The sequence below is a fragment of the Primulina eburnea genome, chromosome 10, assembly GCF_022965805.1.
Source record: "Primulina eburnea isolate SZY01 chromosome 10, ASM2296580v1, whole genome shotgun sequence".
Taxonomy (NCBI): domain Eukaryota; kingdom Viridiplantae; phylum Streptophyta; class Magnoliopsida; order Lamiales; family Gesneriaceae; genus Primulina; species Primulina eburnea.
Window position 1 is genome coordinate 7,787,799 of NC_133110.1, and position 15,910 is coordinate 7,803,708.

The following is a 15,910-nucleotide window of genomic DNA, read 5'->3' on the forward strand; positions in this document are numbered from 1 at the left end:
TATGTTTGGATCATTATATTCTCGCATTGTTTTTTTTATTGTATTAACTATAATACAATAAAATGTTAGCCATTTTATATTTGAGGTAAAATCTAAACTACAAAACAAAATTTAGATAGATATACATTTTTATTAATAAACTAAATTTGCTTTTCCAATCCAAAGAAAAACTGAAATAAATTTTTTCTTGAAAAACAGTGGGTTAATCTATATGTATCTATACTAGAAAAATTTTATAATCATTTATAAGAATTTACAAACACTACCATATTAATTGAGGCATGATAAAGATAAAAGAGTGAGTTTTATGTGAGACCGTCTCACGGATCATAATCTGTGAGACGGGTCAACCATACTCATATTCACAATAAAAAGTAATATTCTTAGCATAAAAAGTAATACTTTTTCATGGGTGACTAAAAAAAGAGATCTGTCTCACTAATACGATCCGTGAGACCGTCTCACACAAGTTTTTGCCAAAATAAAATCATATTTTAGATTAATTTCTATAATCCCAAAAATACATATCTTTCTTTTTAAAGCTTTTTTTTCCATGAATAATACAATTTATGTAAAAAATTATTTAAAATCAGAAATTTTAAATTTATTTCAAATTTCAATTTTTTATATGATACATATAAAAGAAGAATATTATTATATTGACAAAAACTTCAACTATTGCAAAGGTCAATGTCACCGTTACTTAATTTTGAAGAAAAAGGAAAAACGAAAAATAACCTAAAATTAAATTATTTTACCACAACAAATCAGTTTGCTCTAGTTGGCTCTCCGATCTCCATCATCCCCTACCCCCACCGCGCCACCACAACCGGCGCCGCCGCGGTCGCTCTTACACATTAGTGCTTCATTTCCAGACCGAGAATGTCTCACAGTGACACAATCCCGCTCAACTCCAGCTCGCAATCGGACATCGACGAAATCGAGAACCTCATCAACTACTACCCCACCTCCGTCCTCCCCGCCCGCCCTCCGTCCCCTCCACGCGCCTCCATCCCCGTCTCTTCCACTCCCCCGCCTCCTCCCTCCTTCATACCTTCAAATCTTCCTCCTCCCACCATCCCCAAGCCCACCCCCATCCCATCCGCCGCAGCTCCTCCCAGGCCTCCGATTTCCTCTCCACCTTTACCCTCTGCCACCACCAATATATCCGCATCTGGATTTGGGTCGCCGCCAAATACTCTGACAGAGCCCGTATGGGATACGGTGAAGCGGGATTTCTCGAGGATAGGGAGCAATTTAAAGCTGGTTGTTTTCCCAAATCCATATAGGGAGGATCCGGGTAAGGCCTTGAGAGACTGGGATTTGTGGGGACCATTTTTCTTCATCGTATTCCTCGGCCTTACTTTATCCTGGTCTGCTTCCGTTAAGAAGGTGTGGCGGCTATCTGTCTTGCGGCTTTACATTTTATCATTATTACTATTCGGGTTAAACTGATTAGGTTGCTTGAATTTCTTCTTGTGCTCGCTGTCTATGCATGCAAGAGAGCGTGAATGTAGATTTTAATTGCAAGTCTGATTCAAGATCATAATTACCGTTCTTTTTTCAGTTCCATGTGATTTTTATTTTGTACCCATTTTCTTAGAGTGAGATGCACTCACTGTGTTTTGTGCTAAACATTTATGTCTAATTTTAACGTGGTCATGCACGTCTGATGAGCAATTCAAATGCTAAAGACAGGCTCATAATTTGCAATGGGCACGTTTAGCCTGGAATGAAGTGGAAAGTGCTGGTTTCAATTCCTTTAGAGTGTTGTTGAGAGTTCATATATTCATTTCTGTAGCAGTGGTTATCTGAGAAGTACTAGAAATTTATTTAATAGATTGGAAAGGATTGCATCTTACAGACATTTATTTTGGGTCTATGTGTACCGGTGAACCCCAGTTTGATAAATTTGTTTGCATCTTACAGGCATTACACCCACCTCCCCGCCACACACACACACACACACACACACGTGATTCTGGCTCCGCCATTGATAACATGTTTGAGTTGAAGAGTATGATGCAGAAGAAGAAAACCATATACTACATTACCTGCATCTTGAACTATAATTTCCTTGCGACCATAGTTTCTCCTCATTTTCTTACATTTAATTGAGTTTCCCCTACTGCAAAATTGGTAACATAATGCTAACAAAACGATATGGAAACTTCTGTTGTTTAGAATTCACTTTTTGTGTAGATTATGTGTTTCAGTTCCTCTGATCCATTTAGCTTTTGGGTTCCAATTTTCCTTGGGTTGCCGAATTTGGTTGCTTTATATTGAACCCTAAACTTATATCCACTAAATATTCTGCTACGATTTTTCTGTGACCAGATTATGAGAAGGAAATAAAATTAGTTTGGAAAGCTGTGATTGAATAATATATTGGTAGAATTCACCTGAGCTTAACAAAACTCAAGAACAAAAGAACAAAAATATAATGCGATTGTATTGATTTGATGAAATAAACAAAGGAAAAAAAAAACCAGAGGTAGCCTCTGTACTCTCCCTAGCACTGCTAGTTACAATTCATGATAAAAAATAACAGAATGCCTGGAACCCCTCTCTTGCCTCATGATGTCGACCGGGCAAATCGGGTAATAGCCGGGTGTGCAATCTGCCAAGTCTGGTGTTTGAATTTTCTAGAATGAATGGCCGGTGATCCGGGAGGATTGAGTTCCCTATAGCCTGAGAACCAGCGCCCGGGATGACCTGAGTATTAATCCTGAAATCACAGAACGTAAAAGGGGGGGGGGGGGCGCCGGAAGTTGTTCCGGCGTATCCACTCCGACGCTCAAGTCAGTGATGCACGCAAAGGAAAACTGAGGAAGAAAGTAAAAATATTTGTGAGTGCTTGTGAATATTAAGAGAAGAGTCGATCCCCTGTGAAATACCAACGGAGGGTATTTATAGATGAGGCTGGTAGATAACTTGCCCGCAAAGTTCGGATGGTGGTCCATGACTTGGGGTCATGGGCCACGTTGCAAAGTAGCGGGCCATGTACTGAGAGTGGACTTGGTCATGAAGTGTGGGAGGATGGGCTCCGCGATATCCGGAAGACCTGGTGGTCTGGGAGAGAACGTGTCTCCTTCCCGGGTATTTTCTATCCGGGTGCCTCTGAGGTACTTTTCAGACCGGGAAGTTTTTACCCCGGGTATTGGCTAATTACTCACTGGGATCATTGTGAATTCCTCAGATAACTGAGTGCACAACTTGCCGGGCGTCTGAAGATCCGGAATCCCGTTTTTCACCCCGGCTTAATGAAAGCAATTGCACTTTGATATTTTCTCTCTGCTCTGATCTTGCCCGAGTTCGAGAACCTCTCGGGTCAGGGTCTGTACCCGGGGCCCGGGTTCCTTTGGGGCATCACCACTCCCTCCTAAAAAAGTCGGGCTAGAGTCTGTCTCGCTGTCCCGATTAGCAGTTCTCCTGGTGATAGCGGAGTCTTCTAGAATCCTACAAATGTGGATATCATTGCTGATGCTGTCGTAAGCCCTAAAATTCAAACTTATCCGCAATGTTTCGCGTTTCGAAGACTGTTATGATATCTCGATATTTACGCTTGTCTTTTCGCCTGCTCGGTGCAACTTCCAATACTCATCTCAACCGTTGATATATTCGGGAATTGACGATCGTGATACACTCCTCCTCCCTGTATATATATATGGTGTCCTCCCACCCTTCCACTATCCCTTGCCGATTACTTCAACAGATATGGCCGGTGCCAGCAACTCCAGAACTCCAGGGATGATTGAAGCCCTTAGGGAGCCCAACCTGGAAGTCCAAAAATCCCTCATAGAAGACGAAGTGCTTAACGAAGTTCTCGGATATTGGGAAGAGCTTCAAGAACTGAAACTCCTCTACGATTCTGGGAGAGCCGTCACCCCGGCCCTGGTATCCAAACTAAGGAAAGTGCGCCAACAACTACACATAGCTGAGTGGGTGGACATCTTCACTGATGGCCGTGTATATCAACTAATGCTTCGGAAGGAATTGAAGCTCCTGAAGAACATTCTCGGTTCTCCTAGCTTCATGCAAGGCTCCACTCCCCCGCTGTCGGCTTGGTTGAAGATACGAATAATTGTAATAGAAGAGAAATATGACGATGTAGTACGGGCCAATGTATAAAAATTTTATTTCAGTTCCCTTCTCTGTTACTGCTCGGATATGACCATTTATGAATCCATCAATTGATATGTATATCACAAATTGTATACCATTATCTGATGAACTGACTCACTAGAATTCCCACACCTAATACCTCCCGAGACATTAACACAAACGCCGGGGCCTCATGTTTTCCGGGCCGCAAATGACACGCCTGGGCCTCGTGTCCCCCGGGCTTCACGAAATACCGGTAACCTAAGACTTCCCGACCCCTGGCATGGTGTCACCACCACACCCCTCTGATTTTTAACCTTGAAATCTTATCGAGAGACGTTTCATTTTCCGAGGCAATGATGACACTGCGACATTGATATTTGTTCACATCCCTTCCACTGATCGTAACAACTTACGAGGCGCTTCCTGACACGTATTCTTAAACCAACGGCGGCGCTTAACTTTTTCGCTGCATAAATGCGCAGTCGTTTGGTATGGTCGGGAACTCTTCAGCTTCCCCCGTACTCAGTACCATTTGCCTATAAATAAGCAGATGCAGGTGAGGTGAAAACAACATTTCAATATGCCGAGTTCGAACGAATCCACTGTCTGCAGCAGCCCCTATGGCCCTTTGCCCCCCTCAACGCGTGCTCGCCTAAACTCGCTGAAGAGGACTATCGAGGAGTTTATTCATTTGAAAGTCATGTCCACTCGGCGTAAGATTCACGATCTTGTGTGCTCCCACCGGGAGGGCCTGGCCTTCACCCGGCCGCAGAGGGCACTGGCGAGGAGATACAAGCGGGAATTTCATGTGGCGCGCGTGGCGGAGCTAGCCACTGATCAGGTTCTGCTGCAGGCGATGCTGCGGAAGGAAAGGAATCAGCTGAACAAGCTTGCTGCGACCGAGTCCCTTGCCAATCTCCCACTCCCTGAACTGCATCACTGGATGTTTGCGTGGCAAGCTCGTGTAGACTCTAGGATGGCAGCTGTAATACGGCGCCGGTTCCATTAATAATACTTTATTTCGCGTATTTTGCTTTTCACTTTTCTTGAATTTACTGGCTTAGGATAAAAGACCGGGGTCTAAAACCTCCCAAAACTTTAAGATAACACGCCCGGGTCCTAAGTATCCCGGGCTTAATATAATACGCCGGGGCCTCAAATCTCCCGGGCTTAAAATGACGTACCGGGGCCTTAAACCTCCCGGGCTTAAGATAATGTGCGGGGGCCTAAAACCTCCCGGGCTTAAGATAACGTGCCGGGGCCTAAAACCTCCCGGGCTTAAAATAACTTGCCGGGGCCTTAAAAACTCCCGAGCTTAAAATAACACGTCGGCCATCTTTTTTGAATAATGCGCATGATGCTATGACGACGCGTGCCCCCTCTCTTCTCCCAACGGCTGGTAACGTTCCGTCTTCCGAGGATCTGATAAGTCTGACACCTTCATGATTACATGTCCTTTCACATGCCTGGTACGACTTACGAGGTGTATCCCGCCCGTCCATACCTATCCAGATCAACGGTGGAGACCTATGATCCGGGTGCCTTCTTCTGAACCAACGTGGACCCTCGGATGATGGTTAGATATACGGCTCAGATCATTTCCCCACTCCTATATATATGCCTTCTCCTCCACCCCTCTCAACTTTTCAGCAAACTAAAGCTCCCGCGTCTCGAAATTCTGCAAAAACTCCGCTGCACCTTCGGCGTTCAGACCATCGTTTTTCTTCACAAAATCCTTGTAAGTTCATTTTTTTGTCATGTCTTCTTCTAATACTTCTTCCACATCGGACCAGAATCGCCGGGGCTCCCCGGACTTCGAGTCAGACGCCCTGCGTGATAGTCCACTTTCCGCTTCCCCTGTTTCCGCCTATCGCCCTCGGAATCCAACTCCTTCTCCCCCTCCCCTCAAAAAGCTTAAAATCCCCCATGGGGCTGGGCCTTCAAGCTCCCAGAAGAAAAAGGAAAAGAAGGCAACCTTTTTAACACCCTCATCCCGGGTAGTCACCTCTCCCCCTCGGGATATTGCTCCTGGCCCCTTGCCATGGTTTTCCACCATGACGAGCTCCCTCCGAGCCAAATCTGCCGAGGAGATACGTCTCCTCGGCTCAATCCCTACTACCCACACTATTGTCATCCCGGGCCCTGGCGACCGGGCTGATAAGCCACCAGAGGGATATCTTACCTTCTTTCGAGACCAGGTGATCAATGGTCTCAGGTTTCCTCTTCATCCCTTTTTTATTGGGATATCCTCCCTTCTCGGCATTCCTCTCAACCAGTTTCATCCTAATGCCATTAGGATGATTACCTGTTTTTTCACTCTCATCTCCATGCACCCCGATATCCCCTTTGAGCCCTCCCTCTTTAATTTTTTCTTTATCTGCTACATTGGCGATTACGCCTTTTCTTTCAAGACCCGGTCTCACCATAAACTTTTCGGAGATATTCCCTCCTCCGTTAAGGACTGGAAACGTCGGTTTTTTTACATCCGTCCCGCCGACCTCCCTCCCTGCCCGGTTGGGTTTATTTCCGCCCTTCCTGCTCAGCCGGGTCTTCCCGAAAATTACCGCACACTTGACTCTTACACCCTAGGCGAGGAGGTGATAGGGGGTAAGGTGTATAACTCCTCTGCCCTCCTCAGTGAAAAGTTATTGGTAGCCTATGGGCTGAGCCCCGGGGTGGAGGAATCTACCGATCGTATCATCGAGGAGTTCGATACCTCTCGCCCTGGTAGGTTTCTTCTGCTTGCTCTTTTTGTTCTTCCTTTATTTGCTTTTCCGCTTTATCTGTTTCTGATGGGCTATTTTATTTTCTGCAGACTCCGAGATGAAAGAGGCCTTTGTCCGGAAGATAGCTGAGGAAAAGGCATCTAGAAAGGCTGCTCGTAAGGCGGCTGCTGCTGAGCGAAGGGCCCGGGAACATCGGGAGGCTACATCCCGTGAGGCTCCTGGGGACCAGGCTGAGGAAGAGCGGGCCGTCCAGGTGCCCGCTAAACGAGAGACCCCTGCTATTGTTGAGGCCACCGGGCCTAAAGAGCTTGGGGTTATTACAATTGAGGAGGAGGATGAGGTCCCGGACCAACTCCTTCAGACCTCCAGAAAAAGTAAGGCTTCAAAAGAGCCTGTTCGTGTGGAACCCCGGGTGGTTACCCGAGTGGCTCAGAGTTCAGGGCTCGTCCCACCAGTTTCTCCCACTGGGTCTTCTCTGATCCCTACCACAACTACGTCCCCTCCTCCTACCATGCCCGAGACCATCTTTTCGGCCGGAAGCTCGTCGCTGGGCTTCGATATGTTGAAGCGGGTGGCAACTCCTGCCGAGGAGACCATCCTTCTGGCTTCGAAGGCAGGGGATCTCATGCTGGAGAGCTTCAATCTCCTGCTGGCTGTAAGTACTTTCTTTACTCTACTCCTATTTCTTTGTTGCAGCGGTATACCTTCTTCCTTACGTATTTTCTGTCTACTCGCAGAGCGGGCAGATGGCTAGAGCTGCCTTTGAGAAGTTTGGTGCCTGGCAAAAGAGCACCGAGGCCAGGGCCGCCTCCGCCCAAGCCCTTCATGCCGAGGCCCTGGCCCGCCTAGCTCAGCTCCGGGACCTCCATGCGGAGGAGGCCCACGGTCAGGGGACCACCATAACTTGCTTGCAGGGCCAGCTTGAGGAAGCCCGGGCAGAGATTGGCTCCCTGAAGGCCCACTTGGAAAAGATGGAGGCCCGAGCAGAGAAGCTAGATTTAGACGCTCGGGCCGCTCTGGATGATTCCCGGTTGGCCACCGAGAAAGCGGATAAGTTGGCGGCTACTCTTGTGGAACGGGAGGTGGACCTGGCAACTCGGGCCACCCTAGAGGAGGAGTGGCGGGCTACTTTCCTTGTAACTGCAGAATTCCAGCAGCTAGTAGCCGACAAAGCCTTTCCTTATTTCAAGGTGGGTTTCAACAAATGCAAGGAGCAGGTGAAAGAAGCCGGCCTTTTACCTCCAGAAAAGAAAGGCCTGCTAAACTTGGCCCGAGCCGCCAACTCCCTGCCGGATGGTGGTGCTGAGATCCCAGACGAAGAAGAGTCCGAGGTGGAGGAGGACTCAGAGTCGGAGTCTGCCGCCTAGATCTGTTGTATTTCCACCCCTCTTCTTTTCGTCGTAGTTGTAATAGTTTTCTTGATGTAAAAAACTTTTTCCGTTCATCCCTGTGTCCATGCCTTAGCCTGTAAATACTAAAAATCTGCCGAGTAGCGGTCAATAATCGGGCTCGGATAACCTCTGAATGATAATACTTAATAATATTAAGCCCCGAAAGATAAGCAATCCGAGGCTTTTGACCCCAACGTAATAATAAATCGAAGAGAAAACAAGGCATGGTATCACCCGGGCACTCCATAACGGATTGAAGGGAAGTCGGGGCCTGGTATCACCCGGGCCCTTAATAATGAGCTGAAGGGAAGCCGGGGAATGGTATCACCCGGGCCCTTAATAACGGATTGAAGGGAAGCCGGGGCCTGGTATCACCCGGGCCCTTAATAATGAGTTGAAGGGAAGCCGGGGAATGGTATCACCCGGGCCCTTAATAATAGGTTGAAGGGAAGCCGGGGAATGGTATCACCCGGGCACTCCATAACGGATTGAAGGGAAGCCGGGGCCTGGTATCACCCGGGCCCTTAATAATGAGTTGAAGGGAAGCCGGGGAATGGTATCACCCGGGCCCTTAATAACGGATTGAAGGGAAGCCGGGGCCTGGTATCACCCGGGCCCTTAATAATGAGTTGAAGGGAAGCCGGGGAATAGTATCACCCGGGCCCTTAATAATAGGTTGAAGGGAAGCCGGGGAATGGTATCACCCGGGCCCTTAAAAATGGGTTGAAGGGAAGCCGGGGAATGGTATCACCCGGGCCTTTAATAACGGATTGAAGGGAAGCCGGGGCCTGGTATCACCCGGGCACTCCATAACGGATTGAAGGGAAGCCGGGGCCTGGTATCACCCGGGCCCTTAATAATGAGTTGAAGTGAAGCCGGGGAATGGTATCACCCGGGCCCTTAATAACGGATTGAAGGGAAGCCGGGGCCTGGTATCACCCGGGCCCTTAATAATGAGTTGAAGGGAAGCCGGGGAATGGTATCACCCGGGCCCTTAATAATAGGTTGAAGGGAAGCCGGGGAATGGTATCACCCGGGCCCTTAATAATGGGTTGAAGGGAAGCCGGGGAATGGTATCACCCGGGCCCTTAATAACGGATTGAAGGGAAGCCGGGGCCTGGTATCACCCGGGCCCTTAATAATGAGTTGAAGGGAAGCCGGGGAATGGTATCACCCGGGCCCTTAATAATAGGTTGAAGGGAAGCCGGGGAATGGTGTCACCCGGGCACTCCATAACGGATTGAAGGGAAGCCGGGGCCTGGTATCACCCGGGCCCTTAATAATGAGTTGAAGGGAAGCCGGGGAATGGTATCACCCGGGCCCTTAATAACGGATTGAAGGGAAGCCGGGGCATGGTATCACCCGGGCCCTTAATAATGAGTTGAAGGGAAGCCGGGGAATGGTATCACCCGGGCTCTTAATAATAGGTTGAAGGGAAGCAGGGGAATGGTATCACCCGGGCCCTTTGAGCGCGTGACTCACATAATAGACCGGCCTTTGATCGGTACCTTCTTCTCGGACTAGTATAGAGCTGACAGCATATTCGGTGGCAGAAAGGTATACCCAGAGCTTCTCTCCGGGTCCAGGCTTCTCCAGGATAGGGAGCCTGGCTAGGTGGATCTTCAATTCTTCGAAAGCCCTTTCACATTTTTCATCCCAACCAAATTTTTGGGCCCTCCTTAGAGCTTGAAAGAAAGGGTAACTCCGGTGTGCAGATCGGGAAATGAAACGTGACAGGGCGGTGATTCTTCCCGTGAGTCTCTGCACATCCTTGATTGACTTTGGGGACGTCATTTCAGTGATAGACCTGACTTTCTCCGGATTGACTTCAATTCCTCTCTCAGTTACCATGAACCCGAGGAACTTGCCGCTCTTTACCCCAAATGTGCATTTGGCGGGGTTTAACTTCACCCCATACTCCCGAAGAGTAGAGAAGGTTTCTTCGAGGTCTGGGATGAAGTCAAGTTGTGCCCGGGATTTCACCAAGATATCGTCCACGTAAACTTCAACATTCCTTCCGGCCTGCTTGATGAATATCCGGTCCATCAACCTCTGGTATGTGGCCCCAGCATTCTTCAACCCGAAGGGCATGACCACATAGCAGAAGGTTCCTCCTGAGGTAATGAAACTAACCTTTTCTTGATCTTCCCGGGCCAGGGGAATCTGATGGTATCCCTGGTATGCATCCATGAAACACAACAGCTCATATCCCGATGTTGAGTCCACCAATTGATCAATCCGGGGCAGTGGGTAGCAGTCTTTTGGGCACGCTTTATTCAAGTCCCTGAAATCAACGCACATTCGCCACTTGCCGGCTGATTTTGGAACCAAGACCACGTTGGATAGCCAGGTGGGGAACTGGACCTCTCTGATCTGCCCGGCTTTCAATAATTCTCCCACCTGTTCAGCAATTACTTTGTCTTTTTCGGGACCAAAGTGCCTCTTCTTCTGCTTTATTGCCCGGGAGCCCGGGATGATATTTAACCTGTGCTCTGCCACGTGAGGGGAGATCCCTGTCAACTCTGATGAGGACCATGCAAAGATATCCGCATTCTTTGCTAGGCACTGTAGCAATTGAGCCCGGGTCACTGGCTCAAGATCCCGGGCTATCCTTGTTGTTTTCAGGGGCTGCCCGGGTAAGATGCTTACTTCCTCCTGCTCCTCTCCCTCCACCATGTATACCTGTTGGATAGAGTGCACCTCCTCCTTCCCTGGTCTTCTACTCTCTCCACTTCGTCGGGCTCTTTTATTTTCAACTTTGACGGTTTCCGCATAGCACTTGCGGGAGGACGGCTGGTCCCCCTTTACTTCTCCGATTCTATTCCCCACTGGGAATTTTAGCTTCTGGTGGTAAGCCGAGGCCACGGCCCGCAAGGCATTCATAGCAGGCCTGCCCAAGATGATATTATAAGATGTGGGGGCACTTACCACCGTGAAAACCGTCATCACCGTCTTTCGGAGTTCTTCAGCTCCTATGGTGAGGGGCAAGGTGATTTCCCCCCGGGGATAAACAGTGTGGCCAGCAAATCCGAATAACGCTGTTTCTACTGGCTGCAAACGGTAGTCTTCCAGGTTCATCTGATCCAGGGCCTCCTGGAAAATAACGTTCACTGAGCTCCCCGAATCGACGAAGACCCGGCGAATGTCATAATTCGCCACCTTCGCTTGGATGACTAGGGCATCGTTGTGTGGGAGACTGACTCCTTGAAGATCCCGAGGGCCGAAACTGATGACCGGTCCCTCACCCCTTACTGTATTTTCCACTCCGAAACTCTCATGCCGGGAATGTGCCTTCCTGGCTCGGTTGGAGTCTCCATCTGTCGATCCTCCCGAGATCATTTTAATCACCCCGAGGGTCGGTGACCCTCCTCCGTCCTTATTTTCCCGGCTTTGAGATGCTTGACCGGCATCACCATTCCTCTCCTGTCTGACCGGGCCTTTGTTCTCCGGCCCATACCCTGCATCTCTATTCCCCCATGGTGGTCCCCGGGATTTCTTCGCTACCTGCTCCGAAGCACCAGGGCCCGACTGGGAAGGGGCCCGCTTCATTCTCCGGCATTCGCTCGTGCTGTGGGCACATTCTCCGTGATAGGAGCATATTTTCGTGATATATGGCAGGTTTGGGGGCGACTGGTATGACCTGGCTTTCTTCTCATTGTCGCAAATATGGATTCCTTCACCCCGGTGTGGCTTCATGGGGGTGTATCGAGAAAAACGCCCAAGATTGTTTCCTCGGGTGTGGTCATCAGTTTTTACCACCCGATCGCCCCTTTCTTTGCGGGTAGATTCCCTTTTCTGCCGCTGTGCTTCCTCCATATTTATATACTTCTCTGCCCGGGACAGCAGATCTTCAAAATTCCCAGGCTGCTTCTTCACCAAGGACCTGAAAAAATCTCCCTCCTTAAGTCCCTGAGTGAACGCCGTGGTTTTGGTTTCAGGAGCACAAGCCGGCACCTCCAGGGATGCTTTATTAAACCGGCGAATGTATGCCCGAAGAGATTCATCACCTGATTGCTTTACCTCGAACAAGCTAAAGGCAGTCTTCTTATACCTCTTGCTGCTGCTGAAGTGATGCAAGAAAGTGTCTCTGAAACCTGCAAAAGATTGTATGCTCCGGGGTTTCAACTTTTCGAACCACCTCTGGGCAGAGTCCACTAGGGTGGTGAGAACACCTTGCACTTGATTTGGTCAGAGTAGCAATGTAACATGACCATATTCTCAAACCGGGTGAGATGCTCGTCAGGGTCTGAGTTTCCATCATACTCCCGTATTTTGGTAGCTTTGAAATGAGCTGGGAGGGGCTCACTCACAATCTCCAGGGAGAAAGGGCATCCCTGGGAAGCAGCCGGGGTTGAAATCTGAGATGACCCTGCTTTAGCTTCCAACTCTTTCACTTTCTTCTTCAAATCTTCTAGCTCCTGGGCCATAACAAGGGTAGGAGCTTTGGAAAACGCCTGGGAATTCTCTTCTCTGTCTCTCTCTTTTTCGAGAGGAGACTCTCCCATTGCCTCATTTTCCTTTGAGTGGCTGGGTTCAGGTAGGCCCCTTTCTGCGAGGGCTTTTTGGACCGCAGCAGCTATCAACTGAGCCAACTCCTCTGGGAGGTGACTGGGCAATGAATTTTCTTGACCTCCTTCCGGATTTTGAGGACCAGAGTGGTTCCCCGTAGTTTTACGAGTGGTAACCATATCCACGTCTTTAGCTACAGTTTCCCACAGACGTCGCCAATGATGTCGACCGGGCAAATAGGGTAATAGCCGGGTGTGCAATCTGCCAAGTCTGGTGTTTGAATTTTCTAGAATGAATGGCCGGTGATCCGGGAGGATTGAGTTCCCTATAGCCTGAGAACCAGCGCCCGGGATGACCTGAGTATTAATCCTGAAATCACAGAACGTAAAAAGGGGTGGGGGGCGTCGGAAGTTGTTCCGGCGTATCCACTCCGACGCTCAAGTCAGTGATGCACGCAAAGGAAAACTGAGGAAGAAAGTAAAAATATTTGTGAGTGCTTGTGAATATTCAGAGAAGAGTCGATCCCCTGTGAAATACCAACGGAGGGTATTTATAGATGAGGCTGGTAGATAACTTGCCCGCAAAGTTCGGATGGTGGTCCATGACTTGGGGTCATGGGCCACGTTGCAAAGTAGCGGGCCATGTACTGAGAGTGGACTTGGTCATGAAGTGTGGGAGGATGGGCTCCGCGATATCCGGAAGACCTGGTGGTCCGGGAGAGAACGTGTCTCCTTCCCGGGTATTTTCTATCCGGGTGCCTCTGAGGTACTTTTCAGACCGGGAAGTTTTTACCCCGGGTATTTGCTAATTACTCACTGGGATCATTGTGAATTCCTCAGATAACTGAGTGCACAACTTGCCGGGCGTCTGAAGATCCGGAATCCCGTTTTTCACCCCGGCTTAATGAAATCAATTGCACTTTGATATTTTCTCTCTGCTCTGATCTTGCCCGAGTTTGAGAACCTCTCGGGTCAGGGTCTGTACCCGGGGCCCGGGTTCCTTTGGGGCATCACCACCTCATGTTTTATTTCTTTCTCCCCTACGTCGAAACTCTTACGGCTAAATCTAATACATTAGGGCCCATAAGAACATTAGGACCCATAAGATTATTAAAGACCTAACATCTATTCTAATACCAGACAGGTTGCGACGGATTTTTGTGTTCTTCTGAAAAGTATAATTTGTATAATATATGCCATAAAATTGCTAGTTTTTATAGTTATAAAAGCTCAAAGTGTGCTATGGCACACCGTGCCCTGTAGCTTTGGATACAGGTGAAGTTCAAAGCACGTATCTTGTCAAAGTGAGAATGAAGTGGGGTGCATAATGAATAATATTTAATGTTTAGGTGCATTATTACATCCAATATAAATTTGATGAACCATGGAACTTCCATAAAACAAGTAGTCATTAGACTAAATTGGATTTCACTTATGATGTGCAATTCCTTTCATTTGAGGTGAAAGAGGTCCTGAGCCTTCGTGGCACGTCTAGATGTATATGCTTCAAGGCCAAGGTGTGCACCTTGAAGGACTGAGCCTTGGTAGGCCTTTAGGCAAAAGAATTGTGCTTCACTGGGCATTGAGTCTAGGTGTTCTTGGGTGCTTTTAATAACTATGGATTGGTTAATTGTTTATCATGTCAAAAGTTTTCTTCTTGGTTAATTAACTTTTCATTTGCCAATTTGTATCCTATCCAGTCCGAAGTTTTTGCTGTTGCATTTGCGCTTCTCGCTGCGGGTGCTGTCATTCTAACCCTGAATGTATTACTGCTGGTAATTTCTTCTCTCCCTCTCACGGAGAAAAAAAAAAGGACAGACCAGAGATATCTCCTCCGAACAACATAGACTATGTCCAATTCATTACTCACTTGCACACACCGTGCCCTCATAAATTTTCTTTCTATATAAACAAATTTAACAATAATCTATGCTCATCCGGTTGTACCAAAAAAACCTTATTTTCACTCTGATTTTCCGTGGATGTTTTAGGGTGGTCACATCATCTTCTTCCAGAGCCTGAGTCTCTTAGGCTACTGCCTGTTTCCTCTCGACGTCGGTGCCTTAATTTGCATGTTGAAAGACAACGTAATAGTCAAAATTATCGTAGTTGCGGTGACATTGGCGTGGAGTTCGTGGGCAGCTTATCCATTCATGAGTTCTGCTGTAAACCCGAGGAGAAAAGCTCTTGCACTTTACCCCGTTTTGCTCATGTATGTTTCTGTGGGATTTCTCATAATTGCCATTGATTAATGCAAATAAGGAGAATCTTGAACTCAATTAAGTTTATATAGTTTGCACTTGATATTCGACACTATTAATTCGCTATGTAAGCTTTTTCCCTCCATTTTTTGGAATCTGATCAATTAATTAATTGTGTTTAATCTATTCTAGTTATATAGAATTTTTACCCTTGCATTTTGGTTTTAATGTTTACTTGGTATGCATCTTTTATATAAAAATTTTGAAAAATACTGAAAATCCTTGTCAAAGAAGTGTGATGGAGTACAATAATTTCAACTGCTTAATAGAGTAACTGAATATAGTGTTTGGGATATGGTTTAGAAGATCGAGTTGCAATGCTATTATAAATTATAACTTTTGGTAAAACGATAAATGTTCGATTTTATAATTGATATTAATACTGATAAATGTTCGATTTTATAATTGATATTAATACTAAAATCACGCTAAGTGTTTGGTCATACAAAATGAATTGGATAGTTGTATATATTCGAAATTGTTTTAGAAGTATCATGCTAAAAAAAATTCATTTCACTGCACAGCAGCACAAGCACCACGGTTCGATCACTCTACCAAGTAGAGACAATTATTACACTCAACAAATTTATTGGAAATAATAATGTACGACACAATTACGAAAACACGTGGAAGCGTTTTGGGTAAAACGGATAAAAAAATTTATTTTCTTGCCAAATTCTTTAAATATAATGGGAATTTAAAATAAAATTATTTCCAAAACAGTAAGACTCTTGCAAATTTTTTTTCGAGCAAAGCTGTTTTACGCCATACGATTTTTCTCATATCTCTATATATAATCTGTGAAAATACTTTTAGTTGCACACGTGGATATTTTCTTTATTTATCATTAATTAAAGTTAAGAGATGATATATGAGAAAATCACTTAGTTTGAAGAATTAATATTCATGTAGTCGAC

General features: G+C 46.9%; 1 protein-coding gene across 1 annotated transcript; it reads left to right on the top strand.

Moving 5' to 3' along the window:
* The first annotated feature begins 742 nt into the window (after positions 1-742).
* On the top strand, positions 743-15,153 carry LOC140803012 (protein YIP4b-like). Its single transcript, XM_073158683.1, has 3 exons — positions 743-1,392; positions 14,433-14,507; positions 14,724-15,153. The coding sequence occupies exons 1-3, from the start codon at positions 883-885 to the stop codon at positions 14,982-14,984; spliced, it is 846 nt and encodes a 281-aa protein (XP_073014784.1). The 5' UTR covers positions 743-882; the 3' UTR covers positions 14,985-15,153.
* The last annotated feature ends 757 nt before the right edge of the window (positions 15,154-15,910 follow it).

Bases quoted from the DNA above. Each gene is read 5' to 3' on its own strand.
- LOC140803012 (XM_073158683.1), top strand. From the start codon at position 883: ATGTCTCACAGTGACACAATCCCGCTCAACTCCAGCTCGCAATCGGAC. The intron at 1,393-14,432 runs GTGTGGCGGCTA...TATCCTATCCAG, and splicing joins GGTCTGCTTCCGTTAAGAAG to TCCGAAGTTTTTGCTGTTGC. The intron at 14,508-14,723 runs GTAATTTCTTCT...TGGATGTTTTAG, and splicing joins CCCTGAATGTATTACTGCTG to GGTGGTCACATCATCTTCTT.